The 14,181-nt window shown below is 38.2% G+C and overlaps 2 protein-coding genes across 3 annotated transcripts in view; one reads left to right on the forward strand and one right to left on the reverse strand.

Moving 5' to 3' along the window:
* Window positions 1–330: 330 nt before the first annotated feature.
* THAP2 (THAP domain containing 2) lies at window positions 331–10,090 on the reverse strand. 2 transcript variants are annotated; one of them, XM_061205449.1, is made up of 4 exons: window positions 10,051–10,090; window positions 9,540–9,734; window positions 3,511–3,706; window positions 331–727 (listed from the first exon to the last, which is right to left on the reverse strand). In XM_061205449.1, exons 2-4 carry the CDS (start codon window positions 9,608–9,610, stop codon window positions 338–340), a joined length of 657 nt encoding a protein of 218 aa, XP_061061432.1. In that variant the 5' UTR covers window positions 9,611–9,734; window positions 10,051–10,090; the 3' UTR covers window positions 331–337. The 2 variants fall into 2 exon arrangements, with proteins under 2 accessions (XP_061061432.1, XP_061061431.1); XM_061205448.1 differs by lacking the exon at window positions 10,051–10,090 and having other exon boundaries at window positions 9,540–10,037.
* Window positions 10,091–10,248: 158 nt separating this feature from the next.
* ZFC3H1 (zinc finger C3H1-type containing) overlaps window positions 10,249–14,181 on the forward strand; it is a 53,496-nt gene continuing 49,563 nt past the window's right edge. The window contains exon 1 of the mRNA XM_061205524.1: window positions 10,249–11,099. Coding sequence (XP_061061507.1) covers window positions 10,502–11,099 — 598 coding nt within the window. The 5' untranslated portion in view covers window positions 10,249–10,501. The remainder of the gene's footprint in view (window positions 11,100–14,181) is intronic.

Consider the following 14,181-nt stretch of genomic DNA (forward strand, 5'->3'; position numbering starts at 1 on the left):
AATATAAATTAAAAACATTACTTGTGACAGACTGTTCTTTAAAAGAAGTTTAAAAAGACAAAAACACAAAACACTTTATAAACATACAATTTCCTAGAAAAAATTTTAAGTACATAATTCTCACATAAGGCACTTCCATTCTCATTCAAATAAGTTTCATAAGAAGTTCTCCATTTTTTTTTGTAATCAAATAAATTATGCAGTAATGTTGTTACTTAAGGTAAAACTTTATTAAATACCCAATTTTGGAATAATTTCCTTAAATATCTTTACCTTTGAACAGAATGAAGTTCAAGCATCAAATCTTAATTGAATGTACTTTTAGTCTGTTTTGGATTTAGAGAATTGGTAACGTTTTACCTTGTTGATCTTGTTCAAGAATCTTGAAATCTTCCAAAGGAAGACTGTTTAAGGCAGTTGGTAAAATGTGTTCTGATGTGCCCTTAAGTAATATATTATTTGCTTCTAGATTCTTCACCAAGCACGTGGCTTTGATCCATCTTCGAGTTGCTCTGCGTTCTTTCTGTAGGCAAGTTTTCATTTTCCTTCTTAAACTTGCTATTTCCTTTTCCAGTTTAATTATCCTCTTTTTTGCTTCCATAGGATTCCTAAAGGCATAACTGTGTTCAAGTAGTACTTGCTGACTACTAATGTTTGATTTTAAATTAGATGGTCCGTTTGGAGTACAACTGCTGTTTTTCTTCAGAAGATTCCTTGACTTGAGTTTCTGAGCAGAATAAAATTAGAAGGTTGAACATAAATTATGGAATATCACAAATAAGTAAATTTTGTTTTAGATAACAGTATTTAAACTGCTCTTTTAAAAACTGATTTTAAAAATCTGATAGGAAACATCAGCAGCCCAACTCATGTAGTCATGGATTCAAGTTTCTCAACTGGTTGAATTAACTCCAGCCACCTATTTCTTTTTGTCTTTTCTCTCCAGAGAGATAAAAGCATTGGTCTGGAAATAGAGAATGGACTTCCTAGGTCTCTTCCAAATTATTGAATATGATTCTGTAGAGACTTAAAAAAATTCTTTGCAATATTCTAAGGCCCATATAGAATGCATTTAGACATTTGGTTAATTTGTGATACTGATTTGATCTCTCTTTTAGGTAAATACTATCCTCTCAATTTGATTAATAGTTCAGACCTGTGGTCCTACTTAATACAAACATATTCCAAAGTATCAAGCTCCTGAATAGATTTACCTATTAATTATGCACAGTTATATCTTATTGATACATTCAAGGTTTTAAAATCTGGCTAGAAACTTTCTTTCCAGATCAGAAACCTGAGGACCCTTTTTTCCCTTTATCTCTTTCATTCAATTAGTCATCAAGTCCTATTAATTCTATCTCCTAAATATCTGTATCACAAATCCTCTCCTCTCCATCATTCTTTTTTTTCACTCTCTTCATTTCTTTTTTTTTTTTTTTAAAGGTTTTTATTTTTATTTATTTATTTTGCAACACTGTGCGTCATGTGGGATCTTCCCCGACCAGGGATCAAATCCACGCCCCCTGCAGTGGAATCGCGGCATCTTAACCACTGAACCACCAGGAAGTCCCTCCTCTCCATCATTCTTAATGCTACTACCCATATCAGGCCCATATCATTCATGTCTGGCTTGAATATATTAAAAACTTCTTTATTGATCTCTGGCTCATTTTGATCCTCACTAGTCTATTTTCTGCCACAGAATAATTTTCTAACAGATTTGATGATTTAATACTGGCTAAATTCTTCTTTGCCTCCCTATTATCTAAAGAAAAAAAATTATCTTTACATGGCATACTGTACCATTTAGGATCTCACCCCATTCTGCCATTCACCATCTTTTTTAAAATTAATTAATTAATAAATTAATTTTTGGCTGCGTTGGGTCTTCATTGCTGTGTATGGGCTTTCTCTAGTTGCGGCGAGTGGGGGTTACTCTTTGTTGCGGTGCGCGGGCTTCTCATTGCGGTGGCTTCTCTTGTTGCGGAGCACAGGCTCTAGGCGTGCGGGCTTCAGTAATTGTGGCGTGCGGGCTCTAGAGCGCAGGCTCAGTAGTTGTGGCACACAGGCTTAGTTGCTCCACAGCATGTGGGATCTTCCCAGACCAAGGCTCGAACCCGTGTCCCCTGCATTGGCAGGCAGGCGGATTCTTAACCACTGCACCACCAGGGAAGTGCTGCCATTCACCATCTTAATTTTTACTCCAATAATATTAAACCAATTATAGTTCCCAGATTATTTGATTAATTTCATAGCTTTGTGTCTTTCATTCATTCAACAAACATTTATTGAAACACAGGAATTCATTTATGAATTCCTGGGGACACAACAGTGAACAAGTAAGATAAATATGGTTCCTGTCTTCATGAAACCTACAACTGGCATTCCTTCTGTCTAGGGGAATTGGCAGGGACTCTTTTTTGATCTGTATATTCCCAGCATCTAACTTGGATTTTGACATAATGTAAAGTTTAGTAAACATCTGTTGAATGAACAAATGATCAAAATGTCAAAACAAGGTATACTTCAAATTCAATAAATATATGAGTGTGTACTATGTACCAGGCACTATTTGAGGTTCTGAGGATTCAGAAATGAAATGCTTGCCCTCCTGGAGCTTTTCTAGTATCTGTGATAACTGGTTTACCACAATCTCCTCTCCCTTCTCTTCCATTCAGATAGTAACTCATGTAGATTTACAAATTTAACTGTCAAAAATAACTCAAGAAAAGCAGTCATTTTTCCTCTCTGAGAGGAAAAGATGTCTATCCTTCTTTTCAAAGCTAAACACTTTATTTTTGTTCATTCCACCCCTTCTGAACCTTTCAGTGACCCTGTCTTTCTCATCTAGCTTTTTACCCTCTGATCAGATCTTCCCTAACTAGATAAAACATTGTTTTAATACATTCATACTATACCTTAAATTTCTCCTTCCTTTTAAATATCACTTGCTAACACTTATTTTCCATTCACTCCTCAACTCATTATCTTTTGTTCTCATCATGCTATTGCAGCTGCGCTGTGCAAAGAACCCTCTGCTACGTTCCAAACTCCAAGCTCTAGCCCAGCTGAAATGCCTGAGCTCTATGAGGTTTTCTGTTATGCCTCCCTCTGAACTTATATTCTTTGGTGTAACTCTGGTATTCTTTGGGTGTGCTGCCCTGAAAGCACTTAACACACATTATTTGCATATAATCTTAAAATCACAGCACGGTGATGCTGGAGGTTTCATTATGATTTCTCAGTTTTACCAATGGGTCAATTATTGATAATAGTTAACAATGATGTAAAATTCCAATATAATAAAACAGTTTAGGTTGGGGAAAGAATATTGGAGTCAGGAGCGCTGAGCACTAATTCTAGCCTTATCTTTACTGCAGTTTTGCAGTTTTCTTGAGGCACAGCATTATATATGAATTTCAATATATTCTTAATTGTTCCATGTTACAAACAAAAAGGGATGGATTCTAAAAATGGTTAAAATGGCGTAAAAGTAGTATTACTTACCATGGACTTTATGTGGGTACAAAAATCAAAAATGGTTGGAACAGCATCCATTTTAAGTCGTCTAGTTTGTCCTGTTAGGTCAAAGCAGGAGGCTTCAAAGTGCTTTGAACAAAGAAAAGTATGTTTTCCTGGCACAAAATTTTTGCGCCTAACCAGGCGAACCCATTCTTTTCTTCTTTTAGGATCCAAAGGAAACCTTTAAAAAAAAAAAAAAAAAAAAAGGCAACTCAAATTCCAACTATCACACTTCTGGTTGTACCTAAATGGTTAAAAGAAATTCTGAAAGGTAACAATTTAAAATGTCTTCCATTTACATAAAAATTTAAAAATTTCCAGCATCCAGATACTGGAACAGAAACCAATTCATGCTCATTTTTATAAGTTGTAAAAAAGTTAATAAAAAACTAACTTAAGTGGTTTAATTTTTCAGGGTTTTAAAAAGAGACCTTTCTTCCCAAACTAGTCCTTAACAAGGGCAGTAAAATAAACAAGACTAAACTGATCTACATCAAATTTATGTAGATCCATTATAAGCAGGAATAATTTCACAGTGCTTTGATCTGCTGCTCATGTATGTGGTCAAGACAAAGCAGATCATCTACAGATTAAATTTTATCAAGACAGATTCTGGTATTCCTTCCTCTGTGTTCATTATGATACTTACTACATTGCTTTGTAATTTTCCATTTTAATAAACTTCCAGTGAAATCAAAGAAGATTACAAGTTTCTTGAGGATATGGATCATTTTATCTTTTTATCTATCTTTAACACTTACGTAGTGCCTTGCAAACAGCTGGGACTCAACAAAAATTTGCTTAATTAATATAAATACAGAATATATGAATTTATAATTCACTATATTACTTCCATGAAGTTAAACTGCATATATTTTTAAAAAATGACCTCTTAAGCTATGTAGTACAGTAGAAGGCATAATTAATTACTTTTAATTAATTAAAAGTAAAATGCTGATGACAAGCCCAGCAGGAATGTTTTTCCTTTTATATTTATTTCAGATATAAAATATACTGATATGCACCCAGTGTACACCTGTTAAGGAAGAGAAAAATATAAGGGACTAAAAGTTCGAATGGTAACTGTGTTGACTGACTTGCAAATAGAGGAATCAACATTCACATGTAATAAGTTTGAACTGAACTCTTCTTTAGTTTGACTACCTTATCCTTTAAGTATTAATTATGAACTCACTAGTACCTAAAAAGAACCATTAAATTTATGTTAGAAGATCATGTGGCTCAAAAGCCCCCAACTGAAGCTTCATTAGGTAACAGCTTTGGCTGTGTCAGATATACTAGGCTTGCTCAAATTACCAGCAGGGAGGGCCACAGAGGTGAAGGCCCAGACTTACTTAGACACCCTGCCGTCTCATGTCCCCGCCCCCACTGCCCCAAACACACCCTCACCTGAGGATAACATTCGTGTGTCACTCTGCAGTTCACATGTTTTCATATATGTACGTTTTTTTGCATTTCACTAGAAATACAAGTCTCTCTAATGGAGACTTTATCTACTCGGCCTGGCCCTCACCTCTTAATAATAATGTATTCTCATCTCAAAGCTCTCTGTTCCAATATTTAGTGATCTGAAAATGTTTCCTGAGGACTAAACTAAAAATTAAGCTTTAGTTTATAAGCAAACTTCTTCCTGGGACCTCAAGAACAAATAAGTACTATCAGTACTATTGTATTAGCAGTACTATTTGTATAAGACTCTTCAGATATGTGAAGACTTTCTTTCAAACATTATCTTTCACCCCCTCCCCTTTTAGCTCTTTTTTAAACTAAAAAAATGTTCTAAATTATAAAACCAACATCTCCAATTGGACCTTAACGTGATCAAATTCTACTTCTTTCTTTTAAGACTCAGTTTAGGAATCCCATGTTCCTAACAAGTTTTTTTATGATCAGAAGACTTGGTTAGATGTTCCTATATCATAGAGCACTAATATAACTGTATTCTAATTGTTTACTTTTCTATTTCCACCACTAGATCACAGGTTTCTCCTGGTTAGGAGCTGTTTTTTCACTACTTTTTCCTGTTAGTAAGCATTCAATGAACTTTTTGAGTGAATCAATGAATATACAAAGTAATGGAGTTAGTTTGGCATTACTAAATAATCTTTAGATGATCTGTGTTGAAATAAAATAAGAATAATCAATAATTTTATATTTGATTTTAGATAATGTTTTATACAGTATTAACCTTAATCATGTTTTTGCACGTGTTGTTTGGATTTTTCTCAGCAAATTTAAAGGGTGGAAGCAGCAGCCCATAAGCTGAATTTAAGTAATAATAAATCATGCAAATATTAATTTAAAAAAATAACGTGGTGTTAATAGATGGATATATTCTTGTTTACACAATAACAGAACCAGGCTTTCAGAAACATTAGATGTTTTGGAAAATCACTCAGTATTTTAACAATGCTATTTTGCTTGGGTCTTTAATAGCTGAATGCCTCTTACATTCCAAGCACTGTCCTAGGCACTAAAGACATAGTGGTAAACAAAATTGATCTACCTTTATGATATCTACCTTCTATGTGGGTATACTGTAATGTCGAAGGTAGAGAATCAAATAGCTTGATGTAGTAGAAAAGAGTGGCTGAGAAGTCTCTGTAATCAAACCAGGTATCAATCCCAGCTCCTTCACGTAATAGCTGGGTGACTTTAAGAATGTTGTTTAACCTTTTTAGGCCTCAGTTTCATCATCCATAAAGTGGAGTAATAACGGTACCTAGTGTGGTTCTAGGGATTAAATGAGACATTGTGAGTAAATGCTTAGCCCAATGCGTAGTACGTGGTAAATACTAAATAAATGCTGTTTATTATTATTATAAAAGTAATTACAAGTGTCATGAGTTTATAAAAGGGTAAGTACAGGATTGCATGGAACCATAAAACAGGAAGAGCTAATCTCGTCAAGAGGCCTTAAGACAGTACGAATTAGCTAGGGAAATTAGGATGGTAGTAGTGAAGAGTGTTAAAGAGTATCTTGGGGACAGGAAGAGTGTTATGACAAGAAACGAAGATGGAGGACTTTCCAAGTTAAAGAGTACTTTTGAACTTTATCCAAAATGGCATTGGTAAGCCATTAAGAGGCCTAATTTAGAGCTGTCAACAGAAAATGTTTTAACTGGTTGTTAAACACAGCCATTATTAAAAATTAAATTATGTAAGTTTGCATTTAAATAAATTAAAAACAAAGGTAATAAGTACTAAAAACCCATCACTTCCTAATTATTTTACTGTTGTCTATACTCTTCAGGTTACTTATGTCTGTTACACCTGTATGGAATAAATGCTATAGAATAGGGTAGTATTGCACATTTCTTCCCAACTCCATGATCAGTGATGTCATATTGGTAGCTTATAACCAGTTATGGTGGGAGTATTTATATCATGGAAATTGGACAAACACTACAAATCAGGGCTTTCCCCCTTTCCTGGAAATCCTGTTGTTAAAAATTTAGCAACACACTATTGATTATAGAAGAGCAGTTAGGAGTGCATGAATGGAAGCAGTGAACCAGTTAAAAGGTTGTTGTAATAATCCAACTGAGAGGCAATGGTGAGAAGTCAAGGGAGGATGACCTCCCAGTTTCTGGGTGGATGGTGTTTCCATTTACTGAGAAAGGGAAAATGGGAAGTGGTGTAGGTTTGGGGGAAGGGCAAGTTCAGTAGTACAGTTTTAGTACACTGAATGTGAGGAACTGAAGAGACCAGGGAAATAACTGAGACACTTTACCGATAGGTCTAAAACTCATTAGAGAGAGTTGGACCAGAGGTATTGATTTGGGAGGCATTAACAGGTAAATGTTAACCAAGACCACAGGAACCGTTGCAATCCTTTTGATAAGAGTGGGAAGACCTTGGTCAGGGGGTGGAATGGCAGAGGAGACTGAAGTTAGGCCAAAAAAGTAAGATGAAAATCACAAAATTAGTGTCAAATAATTCAAAGTAGAGAGCATTTCAAGGAGGAAATGATCACATGCCATGAAAAAAGGACGTTGGAGTGACAACTTATGTTAGCAAGAACAGTTTCAAAAGATTATTATTGGCGACACTTAGACTGGAATGGGCTAAGAGATAAGAAAAATGGTGACAGTAAGTTTAGGCAATATAAGCTGTACATGGGGGTAAAGAAGTCTACCAATGTCCTAGGAAAGGAGTGGATAGTGTTAATTATGAAATAGGGATTAATTTTATTATAATGTTATTTTAAGACCTAAACTTCTGGGGTTACACATGAAAATGTTAATTTCATAGCAAGCAAACAGTCAAACACGGAAAGGAGGTATGTATGTTAGTGTACCACCGTGCATCTCCTAAACATTCATTATTGGTACCTTGAATCCTCCCTCCCCCTCATCTTCCAAATCAAATGACCATATATGGTAGTTTCTCCTCAAACATTTCTCAAGTCTGTCCACTTCTTTCCATCTCTACTGTCAGTATCACTGTAGTCTAGGCCACTGGGTGGATTCTCCATTGCTTTACTACAGGTTCCTAACTTTTTTCTCTATCAACGCTCACCACTTCTAATCTAGTGCTGATTGTGCCAGCAACAGAAGTACATTTAGTTCAGTTGACGCTGTAGCAGGATATCCCTGTGAAATAGCAGGTGCATTAACATTCTGTAATAAGCTCCTGTCAAATTCATCTCTTGCTGATGCTTGACCAGCACTTTAAGTAACACTGTAATTCTCTGCACTGCAGCCTGAAGGCTTTTTAATATACAAATCTAATCACGCCATTCTTTTTAAGCCCTCCATGGCTTCTCAAGTACTCATTGGATAAAACAGAAAATCCTTACAGTATCGTACAGGACCAAATCTATGTCATCTTTTGGTCTCATCTGAAATTTCACATCCTTTGAGAAGTGTTCTTTGACTTTCCAAGGCTAAGTTAGAGACCCTGAAGGTCTCTTCTTTGGCACTTGACCACAATTATTTATGTTGGTCTTTCTCATTCCAACTCCAGGAAGGTTAAGACTTTTCTGGATCCCTAGCACCATGTCGGGCAAATAAGAGCTTGGTACACATTTGATGGATGAATGAATAAAGCACTACATTTGCATGAAGTAGATGAAAAACAGAAACACCACAAGGATTTTTTTTTTAAGTGGTAACTTTTAATAAGTGGGTACATTTTGTCATAATGAAGTAGGAATAAAGGTCAAAGATATCATTTTCTACATTCTAAGATCTTATTAAGTTGTGAGGTATATAAAATCAGAACTGTTGGTACTTAACTTTTTGAATGCTTCTTTTCTTCAGGCATATGGCAGGCACTTGCAGAGAAGGTAAACATTTACCAAGTACTTATTATGTTTCATGTAGGGTTCAAAGCGCTTTCCAGAGTTCTGATTTGACAGAAATAAAGAATTTTGATTGCTCTTCCAACAAACGAAGGCAAAACATAACCTGGGTTCTTTTTATACTACTCTGTTCTAGTAAGAATAGAAAGCTTATCTTTTCCACTTTCATTAACATCGCTTAATTCCACGGCTACTAATGATGATGACTCAATTCCTCCGCAGAGTTACTGTGCGTGACTATTTGAAATTTAAATGCTTCCCATGTCAATCCAGCTAGTGAGAATTGACTAATTATACGGGAACGAACACAGCAGGCTTTTTAGGTGATTGCTGACTTGAAAAGGCAGATCTCGCTTCCTCTTATGGCGTCATTAATATCAAAACCTGGTCTAATACACAGGGAGTAAAAGAGTAGAAAATTAAGGTATCCTCCTGTCATTTTCTAGGGAAGGAGTAATTACGGAGAGAACTTGGCTCTCTTTTACAAAGTGAGTAAACCTTCCCCGAAGGGAGCGAAAAATTGGACAGATTTGAGAAACACACACAAAGGGCAAAAATGATGCGTCCCTGCTACTAGCTAGCTAGCTAGCGAAGTTATTAGAATTAGTAGAATCCTGTTCTTTCCACACAAGCGATACCCAGTCTAGGAACTCCCGTTTCCGTCACCCCCACTCCCTGCCCAGGTTACCTGTGGAAGCTGATGTTAATGTGCTTGTTGTAGGTAGTAGCACAACCCGCCGCGGCGCAATTGGTCGGCATTTCCCTTTCGCCCTCATTCGGCGCTGTCTTAAGGCTAATCTGAGGCGCGGGCTGCTACGCTTCCTTCGGGAACAGACTGGGCAAGCGAGGCTGGGGAAGGGCCCACCCAGCTAAGCTGCGGGAGCTAGGTGGGAAGAAAGGGTGTACGTATCTGTGCGGGGAGGGGAGTGTCAGCCTTCCCTTTCTCTTTATTAATATGGCGGACTTGAGCCACAGGAGCCGACAGTCCTGGAGCTCCAATCCCCTTCGTTTGCCTTCACCAACATGGCGGACGCACCCCGTCCTCTCCCTGGCTCCCAAAAGGGAGTGGGACTACTGCTTCTCTTCAGCAGCTGTCCTCCGAGCAATTAAAAAAAAGACGTGTGTCCCTCCCATCCCCCCATTACTCTGAAACTCTCGCGGCCGAGATTATGAACGGGCCCGCCTACCCCGCCACGCACCCAGAAACCCCAAAGCGGCGTCTGGAGTGGGGATGGGCCTCAGACTGGAAGGACGAACCCTAAGCGACAGGCAAAAAAAAAAGACTACAACTCCCAGTGAGAATCGCGTTGTCCTAATTATTATCGCGTGAACTGGTAGTCTTGTTTCCTGTGTGCCGTAGGAAGTGACGTCACAAGCAGAGCCACTTCCAGGGCTCCTTTCTCGCGAGGCGGAAGAGTCCCGATCGCGGAGGAGTAAGGGGGCGCTAGGCCAGGGAAGTGGGTTGCGACGGTCCGGCGAGAAAGAGCTGGGGTGCGGGGAAGTTGGAGAGCAGAGCCCGCTAGGTGAGCAAGTAGGGTAAGGCCGCACCGACCGGGTCCGTTGAGAAAGAAGGAAACTGAGCAGGCAGGCAGTTGACGGGCGGATCCCCGGACAGAGCGCTAAGGTTGTGTGGAAGGCGCTGCTCCCGGGATGGCGACCGCAGATACTCCGGCCCCGGCCTCCAGTGGCCTCTCGCCCAAGGAAGAAGGGGAGCTCGAAGATGGGGAGATCAGCGACGACGATAATAACAGCCAGGTACGGAGCCGGAGCAGCAGCAGCAGCAGTGGCGGCGGGCTGTTACCGTACCCGCGGCGAAGGCCTCCTCACCCGGCCCGGGGAGGTGGATCCGGCGGAGGCGGTGGCTCCTCCTCGTCATCGTCCTCTTCTCAGCAGCAGCTGAGGAATTTTTCACGCTCGCGGCACGTGTCGGAGCGGGGCCACCTCAGGGGACACAGCAGCTACCGACCCAAAGAGCCGTTCCGGTCTCATCCGCCCTCCGTGCGGATGCCTTCGAGCTCGCTGTCCGAAAGCAGCCCCCGGCCGTCCTTTTGGGAACGGAGCCACATCGCCTTGGACCGTTTCCGCTTTCGAGGCAGGCCTTACCGGGGTGGGAGTCGCTGGAGTCGGGGGCGAGGAGGGGGTGAGCGAGGAGGCAAGCCGGGGGGCAGACCTCCTCTGGGAGGAGGAGCGGGATCCGGATTCGGCGGCAGTCAGAGCTGGCGAGAGCCCTCTCCACCTCGGAAGAGTTGTATCCTTAACGTGGCGGTCTGCCCTGGGTGTGTCACTGAAGTTCCCTTGAGCGTCTTATCAGGTCTATGCGATGAGTAACTTTTCGGAACCGTCAGAACCGCTTATTTTCACTGTGTCAATATACTTAACGTAGGCGGTTCTTTGGTAATCCCCACCCATGTGTCAAACTGTAGCGTTATTTCTTAAAATTGCTTTATTGGGTGTATTGCTTTTTAACATGAGCGTGTTATGGATGGGGGCCAAACTAGTGGAATCTCAGGCAGTGTAAAATCAGATGTCAGGATAGGAAGGGGACCAGAAATGTAGGTTTAGGTAAGAAGTAGGAGCTTCTGGTGCTAGTGCTCTGAAAAAACTTCTACAGTCAAAAGTTGGGTTAGGAGCACTCCAGGATTGTTTCAGGAAAAAATCACGTAGGTATTTAATTTTTGAAAAGAGGGATGCTCTTTCAATAAAGTTAGAAAACCTCTGCCCAAGATAATTTTTTAACCAAGAATTTGTTAGTTGTCAATTCTGAGCCTAAAAACAGAAAGGCTATTCAAGTACGAATATGTAAATTTTTTAAGAATACGAAGATGTAACTTCTAATTTGTGTTGGAGAGGCAAATGTAAATAATTATAGTTCAGTGTAAAAAGTTCAAATTGAGGTATGTAAAAAGTACTATGGGAGCTTAAAGTTTTTTCTTAGTTTATTTTATATTAGAGAAGGAAGTGGTACGTGGACTTGCCTACCTCCTGCCTTTGCCTTCTTTCTGTCCATTCATTCAGTACCTCTACCACATACCTTTATTAATTGTTAATCTTATATGTTCGTATTAATGAACAGGCACATGATGTTGTGAAACAAGTATGGGAAAATATCCAGTCTGATTTCTGTAGTAACTTATCAGAAATGAACTTTCTTGCTGTTTTTCTTTTCACAGATGCTGCACTTAAGGATGATTGTTTTGATCTTCTGCTCATTGTTTTCCTTGTGAAGTATCACTAATCCATCCTAGAGGTGGTATTCTTTATAAGAATTTGTGAAGGAAAACATAGCTCCCAGCCACTTTGTGTAATGTGAGCAAACAAAATTTGTAATACAAAATTTTGTTAATTCAAATTCCTTTAATACCATGATTGTACTAAGTTTAATTCATATTTCCACTGTATGATTGTAATAATGACATTTTACAAATATTGCATTAAGAAAGAATAAGGGTTATTCTGTGACTCACTTCCATAATCTAGAAGTGAAGTAGCATGAGTGCAGGTGGGTTTTTGTTTTTTAAAACTTTTTTTTTTCCTGTAATAATTAAGGTATGCTAGATGCAGCTTTAAAGAAATAGAATAAACCATTCTTCTATTTAGATTCTATTTAGATTCATATTCTATTTAGATATTAGATTCTATCAGAATCTAATAAACCAAATAGATTCTATTGCAGTAGTTATTTTCATTCTCATTCATTTTTTTTTCTTCTTTTTCATTTTTTTTTTTCTCTCATTCATTTTTAATTTTCCTTAGAGACACTTTGTCAATCAATCTTAGCATATGTCTCCTTTGGATGGCTGCTGTTTTAAACTTTCAAATCTGATCAGAGCTAACATAATGAGACCAGTGTCTCATCAGTAGAAAGTCATTCCATTTTCACCTGCAGTTGTAAAGGTTGAATGGCAGTTCTTTTTTTAAACCAGGTTTCAGTTAGAAATTGCATCTTGACCAATTTCAAATTAAATCTTTTAAGTGCTGGTTTCATCCTAGCTGTTCTGTATAGACAGAAGTAGGAGATTTCATTTAGCCTTGAAGGAGATTAATTAGTCATAACTCAGTTGCTTCTCATTTTTCTGTCCTTTAGTTATTTTTTTGTTAGTGTATTGAATCTTTTCCCTTTATGAATGTTTCCAAGGACTCTAGTCATATTTCTTTTTAAGTTACTGTAGCTACATTGGAAAAGTGAGATGTAAATGCAGATAGTTACATAGTTTATGTACAGAGAGTATGTAATGGTGGGGTGGGGGAGCAAGTAATTACCCGACTTCACATAGTGGGTGGCATTTGAATTGGGGTCAATTTGAAGAACAGAAGAACCTAGACACAAAGCTATGCATAAATTGTGATAAACATGGAAGAGGTGAGATTGGAAAGGAATCATGAAAGCATTATATGCCATTATAAGGATTTTGGACTCTATTCTTAGATTAAAACAAGGGATGAGATCTGATCAGATTTGTGTTCTAGAAAGATTAGTCTACCAATAGAATGGAGGATGGCTTGTGGGAGATAGAACCCTAAATGGCTATCACCAGCCAAAACTATGGGAGTGCATTAGAACGCTCAAAATTGAAAGAGAGACTAAGTAGAGCTCACTGGCGAGCACCATTTTTGCAGGAGTTGGAAGAGAAAGGAGTCATGAAGACTTATAGGCAAAAAAAAAAGGAAACAAGGGGAGAGTAGAGTTATGGAAGCCAAGAGAGAAGTAGTTTACAGTGTTTAATGCTGCAGAGAAGTCAGGGTGGATAAACTCAGCCAGCAGAAGCCAGATTCCATTTGGTGGAGGAGTAAGACAGGTAATGAGAAACTAGTGTTGTTTCAAGAAACTGAGCTCTGAAGAGGAGATCAGAAAACCAGATTTACTAGAACAGTTTTGCTGCAGAACTGTTAAAGATTTTCAGTTGTAGTGCTCATTTAGTTTCTAAAATATTTGGTGGTAATTCCCATTCTTAAATTGGTCATTAGGGAAGTTTAAAAATCTTTGTAGATTGCTTGTCCGGTAAGTTGTTACACAGAGAAGAAACTATTTAGGGAACTGTAATGTTATATCCTAGCCAATTTAATGATCTATAAATGACATATTGTATTAAAACCAGGGTAAAGTACTTGTCTTTTGTTAATTTCTAGGCTGGAGAAGTGAGGTGGAACAGTTCTCATATGTATGAATTAATTTGAATAAAAATTGTAGTTTGGAACTTTGTAGCCATTTCCAACCAAGAAGTTAAGTTTTATGTATTACTATGTTAGAGAAGAAAAAAAAACAAAAGTAATTGGTTTTAGATATCCTTTTCCTCAGGGGAAAATTAGTTTAGAAGATACATTTTGAATAC

Source organism: Eubalaena glacialis, chromosome 11, assembly GCF_028564815.1.
Source record: "Eubalaena glacialis isolate mEubGla1 chromosome 11, mEubGla1.1.hap2.+ XY, whole genome shotgun sequence".
In the NCBI taxonomy this organism is placed as follows: Eukaryota; Metazoa; Chordata; class Mammalia; order Artiodactyla; family Balaenidae; genus Eubalaena; species Eubalaena glacialis.